General features: G+C 52.9%; 1 protein-coding gene across 2 annotated transcripts in view; it reads right to left on the bottom strand.

The window, feature by feature from the left end:
• Window positions 1–24043, bottom strand: part of EML6 (EMAP like 6) — a 329709-nt gene that overhangs the window by 201220 nt on the left and 104446 nt on the right. For both annotated transcript variants that reach the window (XM_043543860.1, XM_037895940.2), the window contains exons 10-11: window positions 3469–3725; window positions 52–264 (exon numbers count right to left, since the gene is read on the bottom strand). In XM_043543860.1, the coding sequence (XP_043399795.1) occupies window positions 52–264; window positions 3469–3725 (470 nt within the window). The remainder of the gene's footprint in view (window positions 1–51; window positions 265–3468; window positions 3726–24043) is intronic.

Here is a 24043-nt window from a genome sequence, read left to right as displayed (position 1 = left end):
TCAGTGGCAGTTTAATTACTGAATTCCTGAGAAGAAAAAAGTGTGTCTTACCTTTCTTTAGGCAAGGAAATTTGAATAATTTAACAAATCCAAAATCATCTCCAGACACGAGCACTGAGCTGCTGTAATTTCCATCCACAGAGTTGACATCTGTAATGTTGGTATATTTTGGCCAAATTCCATTCACTTCAGGCCCTATCACACAGGTCCATGAGGCCCAGTGAATTCCTTTGATCTCATCTTTGCTTGTTAAATGCTTCCCAGCTGAAAACAGTCAAATTAATACGCTGTTTAACCAACTATCTTTCGATTAAAAAGATGCTTTTCTCCATTATAGTTAGTTGTGTGTTCTTTCTGAGCTCAGTATTTTTATGTCAAGAAACAAAGAAAGATTATTTTATTTTGAATAAATATGATCTAGCTGGTTATGATTTTTCCTAGATCATCACTGTAGAATCTGAGCACTTTACACAGATTATCTAGATCCTGATTTCACACCATTTTGACTCAAAAAGTCACATCTTCTATAGCAAAAGAAATGTCTCTAACTTACATATACACATAAATAAATAGAACACTTTTAGGTGCTTTAAAATTAATAAAATAATATGTACTCATTCAAATTTTGAAATGGGGACTAAAGTTCTAAAATATCCCATCCTAAATCTACCTCCATTTATTAATTTCACTTTTATAACTGGTACAGGAGTTTGCTTTATTGGATTATATAAGATCAATTAAATGAGAATATTTGTTCATGTAAAGAGTCATTGTATAGTGACAGGTTAACCAAAGACATTTCTATAGGTAATAGCTTTCCTCTAAGTTAATTACGCATGTTATTACTTCATGGTAACCTTTAATGCTCCCTATGTAAACAGCATTTCTGAATGTCTTGAATGTACTAGGAGAACAAATATAATTGGGGAAAGAATATTAGCTGACAAACATTTTTATTCATGTTTCATTTGCAATGATCGCAAGTAATCCTATTGTATTAAGATTGTATCAGCAACACAACATGAGCTGATCAGCAGAGTAATGTTTGAAGTCAAATTTCATTGAAGAATAATTTCAAGAATTGTTATGAAGAACTTTGGACTTGTCCCAAGAAGACTATACCAATTCTGTAGGGGAAACAAAGTTAACCTTACCATATGTGATAGTATTCATTAGCTACATTTTAAACATATAATGAGATGTCAGATGAAAAGAAAGCAATCTAATTTTAAAACTTCACTAAATTAGAGCTGGGTCTAATTCTTGGGGGTGTCAAATCCAGGGTTTTTGGTTCAAACTCATCTCTACAGTAGACATTAAAAATTATCTGAAATCTATTAATTGTAATATTTCTTTTTTCTTCAAAATTATTAAGTATAGACTAAATCTTTAGCTTTCATTCTAAAATGATTATAAAGCAATTAGGGATGTACAGCCCACTGGATTTCTTGTTCAGAAGAATATTCCAAACATTTTAATCTAAATGTAAATCTATCAACAATTCTAAAGTGCCTATCACTATGTTATCTAAATGCTTAATTTAGCTTAATTTAGTTAATGTGCCATAATTTATTAAAGTAAACATTTTTTCCTCTGTATACTATTTTACATAATATTAGCAAAAAACCCTTCAAATTGTTACTCCCCAGGATATATGCATACTACATGCAGATATGGAAACCTCAAGTGATGCAAACTTTGAGAAATAGAGGAATGCTGATCGTAAACTGATTTTTTTTAAAGATTTGTTCATTTTAAAGTTAACACAGTGATGACAATTAAATAAAGTTTAACATGAGAGATTTAGGTAATCATTTTTAAACTAGTTTTTAAGCTCATTTTGATGAAGACATGTTTTAAACCAAAACAAAATCTTTTCCTGTTATTCATCATATTTTTCTAAATCTGAAAGGCAGTTTTAATCTAGATACTTTCTTACTAAGCTTTAAACAAAATTAATTCTTTTTACTATGGTAGCACTCAGAGGATCCATTCAGGATTGTGATCCTGTTGTGCTAGGTACTGTACAAACTCATATGATCAAGCCCCAAAGAATTTATTAAGTGTTTGTCCTTTCAAATGTATAAATAATATAAAGAATCTTTAAAATTCTAAATTTTGGTGCAGGCCAATACATTAGCTTTTCACTTTTGGTGATCTGGATTCAAATCCTGGCCAAGGTCACAAGTGAAAATGAGTTTAGTAGTCTCATCAGAATCTTTATTTTGTCAATGTCACAAAACCATTACATACTTTCTCATGATTAGTAGATCTGGCTAAAACTCAGGATTTCCAGTTTGGGAGAAACAAGCAGCAGTGAAATGGACAAGAATGTCAATTTTAGTCAGCAGCTGCCTGGGCTCCCAGAGTCTGCGTATCCAGGGCAGCCATATCATGCAGACTGCCCCAGGCTTAGGTCTCCCAGGATCCCAGTTCCCCAGTAGAAAGCCCATAAATCCTGAAAGCCCCAGCTTGAGCCACGGTTGTCATGGCTTCCAGGCTCCCTGCTGTGGGGTTCCCCCTGGTGGTGTGGGGTTCCATCCCAGAACCTGCAGGTTCCCAACGCTGTGCCCTGGAGCCTGGATATCTTGAGAGCTCTGTCTCAAGACTGAGTTCCCATGACTCTCAGGCTCTGTGATGCTCAGCCAGAATCCTAGATCCTGGAAACCTGGGCATGGTGGGGAATGGGACTCCATTTTCTGACCAGCTCTTATGATTAGCAGTTTTTTATTCTACATAAGATCAATATTGGAAGAGTGGACAAGTTTAGGTTTAAAGTGAATTAGCTACTCTCTTGGGTACAATTAACTCTCCTCTAGGTCCCTCTTTCTAATACTAAACTCGTTACTACATTTTAGGCTGTACTGCTCTTCAAACTGCTGTTACCCATACATCTACAGTCTTCTGCTGAGGACTTTCAGGCATGATCTGTGTTCATGATTTCCAGTGGCCCTGTCAAACCTTAACAGTATCATTTTGGAGTGCCACTAATAATCATGGAATTTTGAAAACGTTTATATTTCAAGGATACATTTGACATTTACCCAAACAAGTTTCTCCCATCTTCTAGTAATTACATTCTTAATAATTAGTTTAACCACCACTTCCAGAATTCTGCATTATATGAAAGGAATTAAACCAGTGTATAACAAAGGGTGGCTTTTTCAGACATTCATGATGATCTAGAATTTATTTCTTTAGTGGATCAGTATATAATGTAACTAATACTATGGGAAATGTGCAATTAGATGAATACAGATTTGGAAAGATATTTCTTTTTACTAAACCTAAAGATTAATATCAATGGTAAATATATCTGATTTTATAAGTAAACAGTAGATATTTAGGTAAATAATAAACAAGTATTTCTGCTTTGAAATGTAAAATTTGAATACACATATTGTATTGTGCTCTTAGAAACCATCAAACTAGCTTATTTGTTCATAAAGCTAACTTCTCTGAACTTACATGGCATCTTGTAGAACAGTCGCTCTCCTGCACCATCATTGGTTTGCAAGAATTTACTATCCACAGACCAGTCAATATAAGTAATAAAACTAGAAGACTTGTTGCATTCTCCTATCTTCTTGTATCGTTGAGCAACTGCATAGATATCCACGAAGCCATCATTAGAACCCACAGCAAGATAAGAGCCATCTGGTGAAAATTTCATTTCATGAATTACTTCCTTTCGGTCTTTAATATGAACTACCTCTGTCATATCTCTGCAAGAACCAAGAGCAAGCATATAAATTATGGACTTGTAAATATGAAACCCAAAAATATTTAAATTAAGACAGACATACTAAACACTTTCTAAAAGCAAAATTGGACTTCAGAAGTCAGAATCCTCCGTTCTGAAAAGTCCACACCTCCTGCAGGCATAACAAGTCCTGTACTCCACCACTGGCCTCCTGGCCCTGGTGCCGGGCTTTTCCCACCATTCTCTGTGGTCTTTCCTGGATTCCTTCCTCAGGAGTCTTACAAGGGCCCTCTGATCAAACAGCTGCCCTATCTGTTCCTGCAGGGCCCAATACATCTCCCGTTGTCCCTCCTGGATCACCTGTAGCAGGGTCTCTAGCCTTCACCACTGCTCACCAGTCCCCTTTCACTGGGGCACCGATGCTGGAGTCTAGCCAGGGACAGCATAAGAGCCCTCCGTGAAAAAAACCCTCTACATAGGTGGGATCCATCATCCCTTCCCCCTATATTGGCACACCTTGCCCAGTCCTCACAATTCCCCTTGTATCAGAGGTGGACTGCACATGCCCACGTTCTCCACCATGTGTAACAGCGCTGATGCACCGGCGCAGCACCTCCTGCTGGTCAGTCCAGGAATTAGCTCATCCAGCTCAGGAGCACCCTTCTCTAGCCAGTTTCTCCCCTGCCCTTACCTGCCCCTCTGCAGTCGCTTTATCTCTACCACTTCAGGCCCCGCATCCCACCTGGACCACAGTGCCCCTTACCTTGGGGTGCTGCCCCACGGCAGTGTCCCCACACTCTGGGTCTCCCCTCTCAGCCCCTATAATCACCTTGCCTCAGTGGCTACTGCCAGTCATCATCTAGCCCCTTCTCTCAGGGGCAAACTTCAGTCTGAAATGGCCACTCAACACTGGCAAGGGGGCTGGACCTGCTGCCTTTTCTTGCCCTGGCTGCCTCCCTGCAGCCCTAGTACCTCCTCAGGCCTTTGCTGCAAGGCCTCAGCCTCAGCCTGGGAGGTCACCAGGCCAGAGATTCCCCAGCTCAGCCTGCCCTTTCCCAGTACTGCTCTGTCCCAGTACTACTGTCCATCTGCTCCACCGCTGGAGCAAGACTGACTTCCTTCTCCCCAGGAGCCCTTCTTATACTGGCCCAGCTGGGCCCTGATTGGCTGCCTCAAGCCTTTCCCAGGGCTGTTTTTAACCCCTTCTAAACCAGAGTGGGGTGACCGCCCCGCTACACTCCCCCACTGCAACTTGAGCCCATTGCTCCTTGTTCTGTCATCTGCCACCACTGAGAACAGATAAGTTCCATTGTCTTTGGAACCCCCCCTTCAGGTAGTTGTAGGATGCTATCAAATCCCCCCTCACTCTTCTCTTCTGCAGAATAAACAAGCCCAGTTCCCTCAGCCTCTCCTCGTAAGTCATGTGCCCCAGCACCCTGATCATTTTTGTTGCCCTCCACTGGACACTCTCCAATTTGTCCACATCCTTTCTGTGGTGGGGGGCCCAAAACTGGATGCAATACTCCAGATGTGGCCTCACCAGTGCCGAATAGAGGGGAATAATCACTTCACTCGATCTGCTGGCAATGATCCTACTAATGTAGCCCAATACGCCGTTAGCTGCCAACAAGGGCACACTGCTGATTCATATCCCAGCTTCACATCCACTGTAATCCCCAGGTCCTTTTCTGCAGAACTTCTGCTTGCCAGTCGGTCCCCAGCCTGTAGCAGTGCGTGGGATTCTTCCTTCCTAAGTGCAGGACTCTGCACTTATCCTTGTTGAACCTCATCAGATTTATTTTGGCCCAATCCTCCAATTTGTCTCGGTCACTCTGGACCCTATCCCTACCCTCCAGCGTATCTACCTCTCCCCCCAGCTTAGTGTCATCCTCAAACTTGCTGAGAGTGCAATCTATCCCATCATCCAGATCATTAATAAAGATGTTGAACAAAACCGGACTGACCCCTGGGGCACTCCGCTTGATACCGGCTGCCAACTAGACATCAAGCCGTTGATCATTACCCACTGAGCCCAACAATCTAGCTAGCTTTCTATCCACCTTATAGTCCATTCATCCAGTCCATACTTTTTTAACTTGCTGGCAAGAATACTGTAGGAGACTGTATCAAAAGCTTTGCTAAAGTCTTTGCTAAAGAGATCTAACTTCTTTGCAGCCTTTCCTTTGGGGGTAGATACCTGCTGCCACTGGCATTCTCTCTCATTGGCAGCTCAGACTACCACCAATCCCGGAGCGGGGTTGGTGTAAAAATGTTGAAATCCCTCTGAGAGGACAGAATATCTGTGCTCGGCCCTTTCTGCTAGGTGAGAGGAGCGAAGAAGGAGTCTGCCACAGCACTTTGGTGGGCTCAGGATAGCTTCATTAATTGGAAGCACTACTCTAGATGGTTCCACAGAAGCTAAGATGTTGACCACCCTGTGAGACCTTTCTCCAACCTCTTCGACCTGGATATCCAGTGTGGAAGTCACCCTCTTGAACAAGTCCTGATGACCCCTATAATCCTCAGGGGGGAAGTGAGGAACTTTTTGATACCACTACCTCATCAGGTGATGAAGAGGAGGACGCCAAAACTGGCTGTAGTGGAGCCTTCTTCAATTCCTCTAAAGGTAGAATTTCTTCTTGCTGGGTACTGAGCCTGTTACTGGGAGTGGTCTCCCTCTGCACCTGGTGTGGTAAATCTTGGTGCCTACTTGATGAAGCAAAGTAGGGAGTGCATGGAGATGACCTGGAGGCAGGAAAAAAAACCCAAGGGGTCCAAAATGGCCATTGGTAAGGTCTCAGAGCCCAACTACTTTCCAGTCAATGGTCTCTGCTTGATGGCCAAGATGGAGCCTCCAAGGAATACCAAGGATGGTAGGCTGTGGAAGGGGAATGGTTCACGGTCCGGTTGTGACACACAGGAGCCAAACTCAGAGTCTGAAGATGAACCAGCCTCCTCTAACCAAGTAGACGCTGTTCCAATCATTGCCCAGGATCAATGTTGGGAGCCTGGAGATGGTGCTATCAGTGAGATCATGGCTGGCTTCCTTCTTGACAGTACCACATGAAGAGGTACACGGAGGACTAGAGGCACCCACTGTACCCCATGCTGGGACAAAGTCAATAAAGTTACAGTGGGCACTGGTACTGGGCAAGAAGATTCTTGGATTGCTGGCAAAGCCAGCACATTGAGAATCACCACATCCCATGCTGTCACATAAGCCAGAGTAGAGATACTGTTGAACTAAATGGAGCCACTTCGGGGGTCAATCTCAATGGTGCTGGTGCTAGAGTGGACAGTCCCTCCTGAGCAGACGACTGCCTTGGTAAATGCCTTGGCCTTGAGTACACTCTGTTGTGCTCGTCCATGTGCTTGCCGGACTGAGGTGCTGGGGACCTCAATCTCCCAGAGACTGGGCCCTTAAATGCTTTCCTCTGGTGTCTCTCCCTCAATACCAGGGAGGGCAATAGGCCCCAAAGCTCAATCAAAACAGAGGGAACAATTCTGATGGATGCAGATGCACTCAGTTCCTACTCCGAAGGCTCTAAGGGTTGATGCAGGGCTGCCTTCATCAGAAAAAACTTGAGTCTGCCCTCCCTGTTTTTCTTGGTTATTGGGTTAAAGTCCCTCCAAATTTGACACCGATCCCAATGTGTCTCTCCATGACACTTCAGGCATCCTGAGTGTAGGTCACTCACTGGCATTGGTTTCTTGCAGGAAGGACAGTTGACCAAGTTGAAACCCGTTGACCAAGCCATGCCTGCCCCACCACTGGGACTTAGCAATGGGAATTGAAGCTTTAAAAACACTTTAAAAAACAATATTTCTATATCTACCAAACAGTCCAAACTACAAAAACTACTAAAACACGGACCAACTACATACAAATATGAGGGAAAATTTTGCAATTGCAAGACCACACATTCCTACAACTTTCACACATGGTAAGAAGGAACTGGGAGGGGGGGCGAGGGTCAGGGGCGGCTCTGCCCTTTATACTTTTGCATGGCAAGGGAAAAATCTCTGACAAGTGGGCTTGCACACACCTGCAGTGGAATGTACATATGCAACACATCTCAAAAAACCACTTTTTCTTGAAAAAGTGTTTTGACAAAAAAATGTTCTACCTACGCTAAGCAATAGTTTAGTAATGAGTGCAGCTGATATAACCACTCCACAACGGGAAATGCTACTATTGAGAAGGATGATCCACCCTCTAGATTTCCCGTTCATGGCCATAGGGCCCAAATCACTGAGATTCTGAGAGCTACATGCCACAGAGTCCATTTGGATCAGAGTTTGACCCTAAAAAAAAGAGATATATATTGCCAGAACCCATAGTTTCCTACGTTCAGGGTTTGCAGAATTGCTCATCTTCCAAGAAATCTTGAAACAGGAAGAGATGGAGAAACACTTACGCTTAGGGTTTCACACAAAAACATTGTCATTTTTTTAAGGCTAGAACAACGGACCCAGATTTGTTATTACCAGTATCTAACATCAGAATCATGAATAATGTTAAATGCCAGCCAAATCAGCAAAAACAAGATTACCGTGAGTCAGAGATGAGATTAATTGCCAGAGGAGAATGAAACTAATCTTTTAAAAGGAGTTTTAATGTAATATTACTACATTCTTTATAAATTAACCTTTGTAAAAGTCTGTACTAGTACTACTATGTGGCAGTACTTTTAATGACTTTAAATAAAAATTGTATGACTATACAGCAGTTTAAATACCATTTTTATGTTAGAGAATAGCTGACAGTTCTCCCTGGGTTTTCTTCACTGTTTATGCTTTCCCAGCCACAAGATTATACACAAAATGCCTATACACAAATGCAAGAAGCCTGGGAAACAAGCAGGGAGAACTGGAAGTCCTGGCACAGCCAAGGAATTATGATGTGATTGGAATAACAGAGACTTGGTGGGATAAATCACATGACTGGAGGACTGTCATGGATGGATATAAACTGTTTAGAAAGGACAGGCAGGGCAGAAAAGGTGGGGGAGTTGCATTCTATATAAGAGAGCAGTATGACTGCTCAAAGCTCCAGTATGAAACTGCAGAAAAACCTGAGAGTCTCTGGATTAAGTTTAGAAGCGTGAGCAACAAGGGTGATGTTGTGGTGGGAGTCTGCTATAGACCACCAGACCAGGGGGATGAGGTGGACGAGGCTTTCTTCAGGCAAATAACAGCAGTTACTAGATCACAGGCCCTGGTTCTCATGGGAGACTTCAATCACCCCGATATCTGCTGGGAGATGTGATAGACCCAGGCCAGTTGGGTACAGCAGAATAGTCCTGTTGGTATCCAGGAAGTGGGCGGCTGGAGCCAGCCCACTACTAAATGACCTCCCCCAGCCTAAGGGGAGGATCCACAGATCCGGGATTCCAAATAATTGTGGGGGACAACTAATGAGATAACAGGAACGGGAGTGAGGTCACAGGGCTAAACGAAGGGAACCAGATGTGGAGTACCCCAGACTGCTCCTCGAAGGTGTCAAAAGAGCCAGCGGACACTGCCTAGAGGAACTCTGCCCAGATGTGTGAATGGACTGAGGAGCGGAAATAGGCCCCCCAGTCGCAGGAAACCCTGTCAGCCAACCTCCTCTCCCTGGTTTTGTAGATGGCCATTTTGGCCAGGGCTAGGAGGAGGTTGACAAGGAGGTCCGGCGACTTTGTGGGGCCACGGATGGGGAGTGCATAGATGAACAGGTGAGGGGAAAAATGTAACCAAAAACGTAATAGTATATCCAAGAGGAGCCGGAATATGGGCTGCAACCTGGCGCACTCCAGGTACACATGCACCAGGGTCTCCCTCATGCCACAAAAGGGGCAGGTGTCTGGGAGGGGAGTGAACTGCACCAAGTACACAGCCATGCTCACGGCTCTGTGAAGGATCTGCCAGCTGACATCTCCAGTGGGCCTCAGGACCAGGGTGGAATATAGGCTGGCCCACCGGGGCTCCTCACCCTCAAGAGGTGGCAAGAGGTCCCGCCACTTCATGTTGGGGCGGGACGTGAGGGTGAGGAGGTGAAGAGTGTGGAGCACGAGCGTGTACAGGTGTTTTCTTGGCACGGTCTGGAACCGAACCAGCTGCAAGTTGTGCAGCTGGGTCGCGGTTAAGGGGTGGGATGGCCTGGCAGGTCCACAGGGCAGGGGCCCAATGAAAAGGTCCAGAGGGCCTGGGATGGAGGGTGGGCATGACGTGCCCTCTCGCAGGACCCAGTAGAGGAAAACCCGAGCAGTGGGCGGTAAAGCAGCCCTCACCTCCTCAAGTACGCGCCGGGAAGTATGAGGTCTGGAGAGCCGCTTGCGCTGAGGGAAAGTCAGGGGATCCAAAGAGTATCCCTGGTCGTAGTCCAGAGGTCTCCAACTCTGGTGACTTCCGCCAGGACCAATCTCTGGCACACGGAGGGGGACTCCACCACCTGCACACGGAGATGGCGGTTGTGTAGCAGGGGCTCCGCGAGGAGATCCGCCCCCTTGGTGGCCATCATGGACCTGGTGGCCAAAACCAGTTTCCAGGTCCAGAGGAGGTCCTGGTAGAAGACCGGCAGCCCGGAGAGGTCTTGCGGAAGACCCTTTGGATGGAGATAAAGGAGCTGCTGGTTGTATTGGAGCCCTCGGAAGCAGGAAGGCGTGCACCAGTACGCTCCACGCCGAACTACCTGCACCATAAAGGAGCCTCTGCAGGGCCTGAAGGCAGAAGACGTGGACCTGAGTGCGCAGGCACTTCAGGCCCTGTCCTCCCTCCTTCAGGGGCAGGTGGAGGAACCCTGCAGAGACCCAGTACAGTCCTGGCCAGAAGAACTCCAGAACCAACTTCCGGAGGTTGGCCAGGAAATCCGGGGCTGGGACCAGGGTGTTTAGCCAGTGCCAGAGCATGGACAGGACTAGCTGATTGAGCACCAGTGCCCTCCCTCGAAGGAAGAGGCACTAGAGTAGTCCTGCCCATCTCCAGAGCCGCTCTACCACCCTGCCTTCTAAACCTTGCCAGTTCTCCGATGGAGACGGATGCATGACAGAAAGGTAAATGCCAAGATAGACCAGCGGACCCACGCTCCACTGGATGGCCTGAAGCACAGGTGGGAGGGAGCTCGCCTGCCACCTGTCCGCGACCACCAGGCCAGAGCTCTTGACCCAGCTGACCCCGGTGGAGGAGGCCGCTGAGTAGACAGCCTGACAAGCCTCCACCTGCACCAAGTCGCCCAGGTCCTGGACCACGAGGAGCATGTCACCAGCTTAAGCCAACAGGACCAGCCGCAGCTCCGGTTCCCGCAGCACCAACACCATCAGCCTCCGGCGGAGGAGACAGAGGAAGGGCTCGATCACCAGAGCGTACAGTTGGCCCGAGAGGGGGTACCCCTGCTGTAGTCCCCGCCCGAAGCTGACCAGCTCTGTCAGGGTCCAGTTGAGCCTAACCAGACACTCCGCGGAGATGTACAGCACCTGGAGAAAACCCACAAACCGGGATCTGAAGCTGAACGCGCACAGAGTGCCCAGGAGCTACCCGTGGTCCACCTATCGAATGCCTTCTCCTGATTCAGGGACAGAAGGGTGAAAGACAGACCATCCCTACACCCGAGCTCCAAGAGATCCCGGACCAAATACAGATTATCAAAGATGGTATGGCCTGGGATGGTGTAGGTCTGGTCGGTGTGGACCATGTCTGCCACCACAGACCCCAGCCGCAGCAAGATGGCCTTCGCTATGACTTTGTAGTCCGTGCTGAGAAGCGAGACAGGACGCCAATTCCGAAGGTCGCGGGGGTCCCCCTTCTTTGGGAGCAAGGCAAGCACGGCTTGCCTGCAAGACAGGGAGAGGACCCCGCTCTCTGAGGACTTGGCCCAGACGGTGACAAGGTCCGGGTCGAGGAAGTCCCAGAACATGTGGTAGAACTCCACGGTCAGCCCGTCCATGCCTGGAGATTTATTGGTGGGCATGTGGCGGAGGGCTTCCAAGAATCATAGAATCATAGAATATCAGGGTTGGAAGGGACCTCAGGAGGTCATCTAGTCCAACCCCCTGCTCAAAGCAGGACCAATCCCCAACTAAATCATCCCAGACAGGGCTTTGTCAAGCCTGACCTTAAAAACTTCTAAGGAAGGAGATTATACCGCCTCCCTAGGTAAAGCATTCCAGTGTTTCACCACCCTCCTAGTGAAAAAGTTTTTCCTAATATCCAACCTAAACCTCCCCCACTGCAACTTGAGACCATTACTCCTTGTCCTGTCCTCTTCTACCACTGAGAATAGTCTAGAACCATCCTCTCTGGAACCACCTCTCAGGTAGTTGAAAGCAGCTATCAAATCCCCCCTCATTCTTCTCTTCTGCAGACTAAACAATCCCAGTTCCCTCAGCCTCTCTTCATAAGTCATGTGTTCCAGACCCCTAATCATTTTTGTTGCCCTTCGCTGGACTCTCTCCAATTTATCCACATCCTTCTTGTGGTGTCGGGCCCAAAACTGGACACAGTACTCCAGATGAGGCCTCACCAATGTCGAATAGAAGGGGACGATCACGTCCCTCGATCTGCTCGCTATGCCCCTACTTATACATCCCAAAATGCCATTGGCCTTCTTGGCAACAAGGGCACAGTGCTGACTCATATCCAGCTTCTCGTCCACTGTCACCCCTAGGTCCTTTTCCGCAGAACTGCTGCCTAGCCATTCGGTCCCTAGTCTGTAGCTGTGCATTGGGTTCTTCCGTCCTAAGTGCAGGACCCTGCACTTATCCTTATTGAACCTCATCAGATTTCTTTTGGCCCAATCCTCCAATTTGTCTAGGTCCCTCTGTATCCTATCCCTGCCCTCCAGCGTATCTACCACTCCTCCTAGTTTAGTATCATCCGCAAATTTGCTGAGAGTGCAATCCACACCATCCTCCAGATCATTTATGAAGATATTGAACAAAACCGGCCCCAGGACCGACCCCTGGGGCACTCCACTTGACACCGGCTGCCAACTCAGCCAGAGTGAGAGGCAGCTCTAGCCGGTCTTGGTTGCCTGCGCTGACTGTCAGGAGGCCATTCCAGAGCACTCTGCAAGCATCAGGATCGGTCGGATCCGGGGAGAAAAGGCCTGCATAGAAGGCCCTTGTCCCCCTGCACATCTCCACCGGATCCGTGAGGGGGCTGCTGTCCTCTACCAGGAGGCAAGTGATGTGCTTCTTGGCCCCACTCTTTTTCTCCAGGGCATAGAAGAAGCGGGAGCCAAGATATATCTCCCAAAGGAGGCGGATGCGGGATTAAACAAAGGCACTCTGGGGCCCGATGGTCCTCGAGGGCTCCTCCCACTTCTCCTGGCATGCTCTGCAGAGGGATGGATCCTCGGGGCTGGTGGCCAGACGCCTCTCCAGCTCTAAGACCTCCCGTTCCAACTGCTCTATTGTCGCATCTCTCCATCGGCTGGTGCCCCGGGTGTAGTCGTGGCAGAAGAGCCGGTCACGCACCTTCCCCACGTCCCACTGCCGCTGCGCCAAGGGAAAGGCCAGCCAGAATTCTTGGAAGGATGCCATGAAGCCCACATCCTCCAACAAGCTGTTATTAAAGTGCCAATAGGCCAGCCCCAGCCTCTCCGCACAGAGAGAGGCCATCACGGTCGTTAGGTGGTGATCTGAGAATGGGGCCGGCCGGATGCCGTGAAAGGTGACAGCATGAGAGTAAATGCGGTCCAACTGGGAGTGGCACGACCAATGGGCCTCCATCTGGATGAAGGTGAACATCGAGACGTCGTCCGGGTGGTGGTCGCGCCAGACATCCACCAGGGAGTGAAGGTTGACAATCTCCTGGAGGACATCCATGGCGGCTGGGCACTGCTCAGTCCCCAAGTGGTCCTGCTCCTCGAGGGTGGTATTAAAGTCCTCGCCCAGGATCAGGCACTCGCAAGGATCCGAAGAGCCGAGGAAGGTGGATGCCTGCTGATAAAAGTGCAGTCGCTCCAGGCCCAATGTCAGGGCGTAAACGTTGATGAGGTTGACCACTATCCCCTCCATACAGACCCGGAGGTGCAGCAGGCGGCCCGTCACAGCCTCGGTGACCCCCAGCACCTCAGGTCGTAGGTCGGGGGAGAACAGGGTAGCCACTGCAGCCGTATGAACTGTGAGTGGCTAAAATAGACCCTGTCCCCCCACTCCAGCTGCCAACTTGCTTCAGTGGCTGGATCCGTATGGGTCTCCTGCAGGAAAACCGCAGAGTACCCCCACTCCCGAAGGAAGGAGAGCACCTGGCACCTGCGGAGACCCATCCTACAGCCCCGGGTGTTTAATGTTGTGAAGATGATGGATGCCATGGGGAGGCCTGGGGGCGATCCTCGCTGGCAGGGATGCTCATGGCCCCCGTTGGGCCATGCAGCAAACTATGACCTACCCCGTAGGTGAGCAAAGAGTCACAGAAGCTGCAGGCCCATTTGTAGGTCAAAGCGGCCTGCCTCCCAGTCCCTTTACCCTCCCCCAGAATGGCCCTTATGGCCCGGAGGATTTGATAAAGGTCCCCCCAGAGCTGGAGAGCAAGTTGCACCTTGTTCCAGGACTCGCAGGCATCCTGGAGAAACTCTTGCAGCTCCTCTCACAGCCTATCGGGGGGCGGAGTTACAGGCCCCTAGCCGTCCTCTAGTGGGGCCCCTGTCGAAGCCCTGTGGCCTACCAAGACAGGCAGGCAGGGGGCGGACACCTGACGTGGTGGCCGATGTGCTGGTGCCACACAGCCCACCTCAGACCTTGGCTCAGTAGGGGGCAGCGGAGGGAAAATAGCAGCCCCTAGGGGGTCGGGACAGGGGAACACGAAGGCCACTCCCTGTGGGTCATCTTCCGGGAAGGGGAAGGAGACAGCCCCAGGGGCAGCAGTAGCAGCATGGTAGGTGGAGGGGAGGAGGCCGGGGTCGGCATCAGGGGCAGTGCAGAGGTCGGGAGCAGGGTTGGGGAGAGGGGCAGAAGTGGGATCATGGACCCCAGCAGCTGAGCCACTGAAGGGCAGCACCTCTCGGCCAGGCTCAGGGGTCTGTGGAGTGGGAAGAGGGCCTTCGATGATACTGGGCTCACGCTCCAAGGCAGGTGTTGTGGCCATGGCATCGATAGGTGGGGAAGCAGCAGTGGGGCACCCACCCAGGAAGGAGGTCGGCTGCCCCGCATCAACGAGGGATGCCCCTGGTGACTCAGGTCCCGGCCGCATGGCACTGGCTGTCACCTCAATAGACTCGGCGGCCGTTAGTGGGGGGTCATCTGCGGCAGAGCTGGTGGAAGAGTCCAGGGGTTCCTTGGAAGCGGGAGCAGAAGCAGCAGTTAGGGGGATGGAGCATGGGGAGGGGGCGCCGGGGTGAGGTCACCCAGATTGAGGCCCCCTGGCAGAGACAACCCCTGGGTTGTCCTCTCCCTGAGTGACTGGGGTCAGACCCAGGGCCTCGATCTCCGTGAAGATGGAGGGGAAATCACCACCCATCACACCGGGGACCTCCTCGCTGGTGCCTGAAGCGACACTTGCCTCAGAGCATGCAGGGAGTTCAGGTGGCAAGGGAGCAGAAGGGGTTCCATCGGTGGGCCCCCCAGGGAGGGACTCCAGAGGCGAGGCAGTGCTACCCTCCATTGCTGCCACATCATCCCCAGCCGGCTCTAGCAGATAGGATGCACCCGGGGGCAAGACAGAAGGCTCGGTGTCAGTGACTCCCTTCCTGGTCTTTCGGGGGGCCTCTGCATCGGATGGAAGGAGCGGAGCTAGAGATAGAGCAGCGGACACGCGCTCCACCAGATGGCTTGAAGCATGGGTGGGAGGGAGCTCGCCTGCCACCTGTCCCCAACCACCAGGCCAGAGCTCTTGACCCAGTTGACCCGGGTGGAGGAGGCCACCGAGTAAACGACCTGGCAGGCCTCCACGCGCATCAGGTCGCCCGGGTCCTGAACCACGAGGAGCACGTTGTCAACGTATGCTGACAGGATCAGCCGCAGCTCTGGCTCCCGAAGCACCAACTCTGTCAACCTCCTGCGGAGGAGACAGAGAAGGGCTCAATCGCCAGAGCATACAGCTGGCCTGAGAGGGAGCACCCTTGCCGTACTGCCCGCCTGAAGCTGACCGGCTCGGTCAGGGTCCAGTTGAGCCTAACCAGACACTCCGCCTCATCATACAGTACCTGGAGAAAGCCCACAAACTGGGGCTTGAAGCCTAACGCCTGCAGAGTGCCCAGGAGATACCAGTGGTCCATCCTGTCAAATGCCTTCTCCTGGGCCAGGGACAGGAGGGCGAACGACAGACCATCCCTACGCCCCAGCTCCAAGAGGTCCCGGACCAGGTACAAGTTATTGAAGACGGTCCGGCCCGGAATGGTGTAGGTCTGGTCGGGATGGACCACATTCACCAGTACGGACCCCAGACACAGCAAGATGGCTTTCACTACGACCTTGTAGTCTGTGCTGAGGAGCGAGGTGGTGCGCCAGTTCCGTAAGTCACAGAGGTCCCCCTTCTTCGTCAATAAGGTGAGCACGGCTCGCCTGCACGAGAAAGGGAGGACCCCGCTTTTCAAGGACTAGGCCCAGACGGTGAAGAGGTCTGGGCCGAGGACGTCCCAGAAGATGCGGTAGAACTCCACATTCAGCTCATCCATGCCCAGAGATTTGTTGGAGGGCATGAGACAGAGGGCTTCCGAGTACTCGGCCAGAGAGAGAGGCAGCTCCAGCTGGTCTCAGTTGCCCACGCTGACCATCGGGAGTTCGGTCCAGAGAACCCTACAGGCTTCAGTGTTGGTCGGATCTGGGGAGAATAGGCTGGCATAGAAGGTCTTGGCCCTTCCACGCATCTCCTCCAGATCCGTGAGGGGGGCACTGTCCTCCGCCAGGAGGCAGGTGACATGCTTTTTGGCTCTCCACTTTTTCTCCAGGGCATAGAAGAAGTGGGAGCCACAATCCATCTCCTGAAGAAGACAGATGCGGGATCGAACAAAGACACCCCGGGGCCGATGGTCCTCCAGGGCCCGGAGCTCCTCCCATTTCCCCTGGTACGCTGCACAGAGGGGTGGATCCTCGGGGCCGGAGGCCAGATGCCTCTCTAGCTCTAAGACCTCCGACTCCAACTGCCCTATCACCTCATTCCTCGGCCGGCTAGCACCCCAGGTGTAGTCTCGGCAAAAGAGCCCCGTGCGCACCTTCCCCACATCCCACCATTGCCGTGCCGAGGGAAAGGCACGTTGCTGCCCCCACCAGGCCATCCAGAACTCCTGGAAGGATGCCACGAAGCGCACATCCTCCAGCAAGCTGTTATTAAAATGCCAATAGGCCGGCCCTGGCCTCTCTGAACTGAGAGAGGCCGTCACAGTCACCAAGTGGTGATCCGTGAACGGGGCCGACCGGATGCCGGAGGCGTGGGCTCGTGCCAGATGGAAACGTGAGAGATAAATTTGGTCCAACTGGAAGTGGCGCGACTGATCGTCCTCCACCTGGACATAGGTGAAGGCGGTATCGTCATCCAGGTGATGGTTGCGCCAGATGTCCATCAGGGAGTGATGGTCCATGATCTCCCTGAGGACACCTGCGGCAGCCAGCGAACTCTCGAGTCCTGAGCGGTGCCGGTCCTCGAGGGTGGTGTTGAAGTCCCCACCCTCATGAGGCACTCATGAGGATCCAGGGTGCCAAGGAAGGCCAACGCCTGCCGGTAAAAGTGCATCCGGTCAGGGCCCGTGTTTGGGACATAAACATTGACTAGGTTTAAGATCAGCCCCTCCACATAGGCTTGGACGTGCAGCAGGCAGCCCTGCACGACCTCAGCAACCCCCAGCACCTCGGGCCGAAGCTTGGGGGAGAACAGGGTGGCCACCCCAGCCAAATGGGCGCTGAGGTAGCTAAAATAAACCCTCTTCCCCCCACTCCAGCCACCAGCTAGCCTCAACGGCTGAAGCCGTGTGGGTCTCCTGCAGGAAGATCACAGAGTACCTCCCCTCCCAAAAGAAGGAGAGCACCTGGCTCCTGCAGAGACCCACCCTACAGCCCTGGGTGTTTAATGTAGCAAAGATGGTGACTGTCATAGTGAGGGCTGGGGTGGATCCTCATGGGCAGGGTGATCGACAGCCTCCAGGGGGCCCCACAACAACCTGGTCTTGACCCCAAAGGTCAATAGGGAGTTGCGGAACTTGCGGACCCGCCGGTAGGCCGCGATGTCCTGCCTCCCGGTCCCTCTCCACTCCCTCAAAAGGGCCTTCACAGCCCGGAGAATGTGATAGAAGTCCCCCCAGTGCTGGAGGACGAGCTGCACCTTGCCCTTTGAGCCACGGGTTTCCATTAGGAAACGGCGCAGCTCATCCGTCAGCGGAGAGGGGGACGTGGCAGCCAGCCTGCTGCCATCCTCCGGTGGGGCCCCTGAGAGATCCCCGTGGCCTGCAGAGACGGGCAAACAGGGGGGCGAGCCCCAGAGAAACTGCACGGGGCAGCCTGTCTCCATACCCAGCAAGGGAGGGGACGGCAGAGGGAATATTGCAGCCCCAATGTTGTCAGAAAAATGAGAGACAAAAACCACCCCGAGGGTTGTCCCTGGGTAGAGGAAACGAGACAAACTCGGGGGCGGCAATAGCACGGGAGGTGGAGGGGAGAGAAGTAGGCGGTGCTTTGGGAGCAGGAGCTGGGCCAGGGCCAGGGCCTAAAGCAGGAACGGGAACTGAGGCTGGGCCTGGAGCAGGAGAGGGGCCAGGAGCAGGATTGGGGGCAGGGACAGGAGTGTGAGCAGGGTCAGAAATGGGTTCATGGTCCCCAGCAGCTGAGCTGCCGGGGTGCGGCTCCTCTCGACCAGGGCTCAGGGCCAAGGGGGTAGAGGTGGGAGGGGGGCCTTCGCCTAAGCCGGGCATGGGAGTTGTGGGAAGTGCGTCACCCACAGCCATGGTGGTAGGCATGGTGGAGTCAGCAGTGGGGCCCACCTGCTGAGGGGAGGCTAGCCACTCTGTCCGGGTGCTAGAGGGTCCACCCACAGGCTCGGGGCCCGGCTGCTCGGCATCGGCCATCGCCCCGAGGGGCTCAGCGGCCTCAGATGTAATGCTATCTGTGTCTGGCAAATAGGGAGGGCCAGGGGCGCCCCAAGGACTAGAGTAGGTGTGACAGCTGGGGGTGAGGGGCAGGCAGGAGGAAGGGGCAGCAGGACTAAGCCACTGCCCAGATCAAGGCCCGCTGGCGGGGGGTTGTCCTCCCCCTGGGTGACCGGGGTCAGACCCAGGGCCTTAATCTCCTCAAAGATGGATGTAAAATCAGTCCCCGCAGCCCCAGAGTCCTCCCCACCAGTAACCGGGGCAACGATTGCCCCAGTATCAGCAGCGGCAGGGGGCACAGGTGGCAAAAGGGCCACGGGAACTCCTACACAGGCCTCCTCAGGAGGGGACTCGGCAAGGGGGCCTGTGTCCGCTGCCACAGCTTCCGTGGCCAGTGCCTCCTGCTGGGCCCCATCTGGGGGAACAACAGAAGGTTTAGCAGCATCAGCCCCCTGCAGCATCTTTTAGGGGGCTTCCTCTCCCTCCTCCTTGGAGGGGAGGGATCGAGCCTGTGATTTGCAGGCACCATGCTTCCCCCGGACGAGCACCCTCCTGAGGTGGAGAGCAGGTCAGCAGGGATAGGGCCAGGGGGCAAGGTCAATGGTTCCGGGGCTCGGGGCAGCAAGGGCAGGACAGTGGCGGGAAGGGAAACCTCCCCCGGGGGCGGGCCCTCTCCCTTGGCCAGCCGAACTGCAGCTGATGGAGACGAGGCCCGCCCGCTCCTCTGGGTGCGACAGGGGGGCTGTCCCCATGGCCCGAGCAGGGGCTATGGCAGGAGGAGGAGGGGTGGTGGCAGCAGTAGCCAGGCCACCAGGGTCACTGGTGATGAAAGGGCCGGCGCCCTCCCAGGCCTCAGGGGTCCCGGGCCAGGGGGCAGTCCCTCCGAACGTGCCCTGTCGTCAGGCTGAGGAAGCACTGGGCCTCCCCCGTTGTGTAGTGGACCCGGTAGTGGGCCCCCTGGTAAGGCACCAGGAAGGACCCCTTGAGCACCACCCCATCATGCACCGCCAGTGGCAGTTGGAGTTGGACCTGCCGGCGGAAGGATAGGACGTGACAGAGGGCAGGGTCCTTACAGCCCAGTGGGAGAGGGCTGATGACCGAAATGGGCTTCCCCAGGGTGGAGAAGGCAGGTGACAGGGCAGCGTTGGGAAGGAAGGGTGGGACGGAGGTCAACCCCCACCCATATGCCCAGGTCCTCCAAAGGTTCCAGGGGGACAAACACGCCCCCAACTGCCAGGCCCTTCACCACCTCCTGAGTGGCAGCCTCCGACACCAGGAAGAACACGACTTTTCCATACATTTTGGAGGCCGCCATGATGGCTGTGGGCCCCACCACTCTCGACAACACCCGTACGTACGTTTCAACGTGGGGCGAGGTGGGTACCAGGAGGCAGTGGAATCTGTGCCTCCTGTCAGCGAGGGGAAGGGACCCCGGCCGCCAGGAATGGTACCAGAGGTGGTGTGGATGGCACGGTGGCTGGCACGGTGGCATGCAGAGGGGTGGCAGCCACCTGGGGGCCTGAGATGGAGCGCCCCCAGAGCTGGTGGAAGGAATGGCAGGGGAAGGAGGGGTCGTGGTAGGTGTCGGGGCCATGGTGAGAAGGGCGGCCCCGCCCGCAGGAGGTTTAGTTTTCCAGGCGGGGTCTTTGCCGTTCTTGTTCCCCTGGTCCTTTTTGCTTGCGGAAAGGGGGGCCACAGCAGCGGCGGAGTCTGGACCAGTCGTGGCCGAGAGGTCAGCCGCAGGGGCAGGCGGGGCGGTGGCAAAGGGGGGACCACAGGGTCAGCAAGGCAGGAGCAGGGGTGGGAGTAGGGGCAGGGGCAGGGTCCTCCTCCATGGTAGCAAGAGGAGGCCCTAATATGGGGGTGGAGCGATGGGCAGCTGCTCCTCCCAGCTAAGCAACACGCAGGTGAGGAAAGTCCAGCGGGAGGGGCAGAGGGATCGGAGGGAGGGAATTGGGTAACCGCTGCTCCCTGCTAGGCTGCGGTCAGGGAAGGAGGGTACCAGTGGGCGGGGGACTACAGCAGGGACTGGGGGAAATGGAATAAGCAACCACTCCTCCCCGCTAGGCTGCAGGCAGGGGAGGGTGCAAGTGGAGTGGGGACACAGGGGCAAAAGGGGGGCACAATCACAGGCGCAGGGCGGGGTACCGGCTCCTCCGGCTGCACTCGGATGGGAAAGGGCTACAATGGCATCAGGGGGGTGCGGTGATCAGGGTATACAACTTAAAGGAGTGGGGGCACAAGCGCTCAGGGAAAGGACATGGGCACACAGTGCGGTGGGCTGGGTGGGTCAGGGGCCCAATGGGAGGCAGGGGAGTAGGAACAGGTGGTGAAATAGCTGTGGCCGGGGCAGGTAGAACAGGTTAAAAACTAACTGTTGGAAAAGACAGGGCATGCAAAGCAACAAACTCACAAACCTAGGGCGGAGCCATGGTAGGGCAGGCAAACAACAGTGGGGAAAAAAAATTTCTGGGGGCTACAGTAGGGAGGGAGGGAAAAACTGGGCTGTGGCGGGAGTAGTGGGGCAGCCCCTGGCCCAACGCAACTGGGGCAGAGGGGCCAAGTCCAAGGGGGCGGGGGGGTGCACCCACGAGCACTGGTGAGGTTCACTCCAGTCCTTGCTTGCTGCTAGGTACAGTCCCAGATGGTGGTGAGGGGAGGAGCAAATGGCCCCGTCAAGGGGTGAGCGGCAGGTGTCAGTGTTTAACTGGGTTGATGGAGGGGGTGGCGGTGGTGATAGTGGTGGTGGTGGAGGAAAGTGTGGAGGGGGGCAACTAGGCTATGGGGAGGACTCCATGCCCTTCCCCGGGCCCCCCACAGCAGCAAAGGCTACCATCACCCCAGGAGCACAGGTGTTAGAGTCACTCAGTCCAGTAATGCCAATCAACCCCTTCCACAGTGTCCCGCAGCAGTTTCCCTCTTCCTCGATGAGGCAGCAGGCTCAGGAGCAGCAGTCAGCAGCAGCAAGCAGGCGGCAGGTGAGGACCCAGACAGGGAAGGTGGTGGTGTCGGCAATGGAGTCCTTGGTTCTCCCTCCGGAGGGATGGAGGTGGGGATGGAGGCGCAGGCCGGCAAGGCCCTCCTCCCCCACACCAGCAGTAGCAGCAGCAGTCCTCCAGGGAAGGGAGCTCCCACCAGCGAGCCAGCAAAGCAGTCCTTCAGGGAGGGAGGGAGGGAGGGAGCTCCAGCCAGTAGCAGCAGCCCAAGGGAGGGATAGCTCCAGCCAGAGAGGAGCTCCGGGCAGCCAGAGCAGACTGACCAGTCCCTGTAGTGAGGCAAAGGGGCTCCCCCCCATGCAGCAGCCCCAGCAGCAGCCTGCCTCCAAGCCAGAGGGCTATAGGAGAGGAGTCGAGGGCTGATCTACTGGCCACTGGAGAGGCAGCTGGTTGCTGTTCCCTGACTGACTGCACTAGAGGCTGCACGAGAGCAATCAGGAACCTGCTAGAACCAATTAAGACGGGCAAGTTAATTAAGACACCTGGAGCCAATTAAGAACATACTACAATCAATTATGGCAGGCAGACTGATCAGGACACATGGTTTAAAAAGGACCTCTCACCAGTTAGTGGAGGGCGTGCAAGGAGCAGGGAGTGAGAAGGTGTGCAGATGGAGGACTGAGGAATACAAGCGTGATCAGGCTTCAGGAGGAAGATCCTACCGTGAGGATAAAGAAGGTGCTGGGGGGAGGCCATAGGGAAGTAGCCCAGGGAGTTGTAGCTGTCACGCAGCTGTTACAGGAGACACTGTAGACAGCTGCAATCCACAGGGCCCTGGGCTGGAACCCAGAGTAGAGGGCGGGCCTGGGTTCCCACCATCCCCCTAACTCCCTATTTGATATAAGAGGAGTTGACCTTGATTGTGGGTCCCACCAGAAGGGAAGGTCTCTGGCCTGTCCCCCAACCCACTAGGTGGGCCAGCAGAGACTGCGGGGATTGTTCTCCTCCTTTTCCCCATGCTGGCCAATGATGAGGTTAGCTGAGTGAACAGCACGTTTGAGCCACTGGCAAAAGTGGCCAAATTGAGGGCTGCCGTGAATCTCTGAGGTGAGCAAATCCGCCAATAAGCACAGGATCCACCAAGGCAGAGGAGGAACTTTGTCAAAGAGAACAATAAAGCAGTGCACTGACAATCCAGAAAGTTTTTGGAAAGTGTAGGGGACAATTTCCCGGTGCAAGTGCTAGAGGAACCAACTAGGAGCAGAGTTCTTCTTGACCAGAAGAACTGGTCTGCTGCTCACAAACTGGGAAGAATTAGTAGGGGAAGTAAAAGTGGATGGGAACCTGCGAGGCAGTGACCATGAGATGGTCGAATTCAGGATCCTGACACAAGGAAGAAAGGAGAGCAGCAGAATGCGGACCTTGGACTTCAGAAAAGCAGACTTTGACTCCCTCAGGGAACTGATGGGCAGGATTCCCTGGGAGAATAATGAGGGGGAAAGGAGTCCAGGAGAGCTGGCTGTATTTTAGAGAATTCTTATTGAGGTTGCAGGGACAAACCATCCTGATGTGTAGAAAGAATAGTAAATATGGCAGGCGACCAGCTTGGCTTAACTGTGAAATCCTTGCTGATCTTAAACACAAAAAAGAAGCTTACAAGAAGTGGAAGATTGGACAAATGACCAGGGAAGAGTATAAAAATATTGCTCAGGCATGCAGGAGTGAAATCAGGAAGGCCAAATCACACTTGAAGTTGCAGCTAGCAAGGGATGTTAAGAGTAACACAAAGGGTTTCTACAGATATGTTAGCAACAAGAAGAAGGTCAGGGAAAGTGTGGGCCCCTTACTGAATGGGGGTGGCAACCTAGTGACAGAGGATGTGGAAAAAGCTAATGTACTTAATGCTTTTTTGCTTCTGTCTTCACGAAGAAGGTCAACTCCCAGAACACTGCACTGGGCAGCACAGTATGAGGAGGGAGGTGACCAGCCTTCTGTGGAGAAAGAAGTGGTTCGGGACTATTTAGAAAAGCTGGATGAGCACAAGTCCATGGGGCCGGATGTGCTGCATCCGAGAGTGCTAAAGGAGTCAGCGGATGGGATTGCAGAGCCATTGGCCATTATCTTTTAAAACTCATGGTGATCGGGGGAGGTCCCGGATGACTGGAAAAAGGCTAATGTAGTGCCCATCTTTAAAAAAGGGAAGAAGGAGGATCCTGGGAACTACAGGCCAGTCAGCCTCACCTCAGTCCCTGGACAAATCATGGAGCAGGTCCTCAAGGAATCAATTCTGAAGCACTTAGAGGAGAGGAAAGTGATCAGTAACAGCCAGCATGGATTCACCAAGGGTAAGTCATGCCTGACTAATCTAATTGCCTTTTATGACCAGATAACTGGCTCTGGGGATGAGGG

Source organism: Chelonia mydas, chromosome 3, assembly GCF_015237465.2.
Source record: "Chelonia mydas isolate rCheMyd1 chromosome 3, rCheMyd1.pri.v2, whole genome shotgun sequence".
Lineage (NCBI taxonomy): Eukaryota > Metazoa > Chordata > Testudines > Cheloniidae > Chelonia > Chelonia mydas.
The sequence above is the reverse complement of the archived record's forward strand: the minus strand, read 5'-3'. Positions and strand labels throughout refer to the sequence as shown.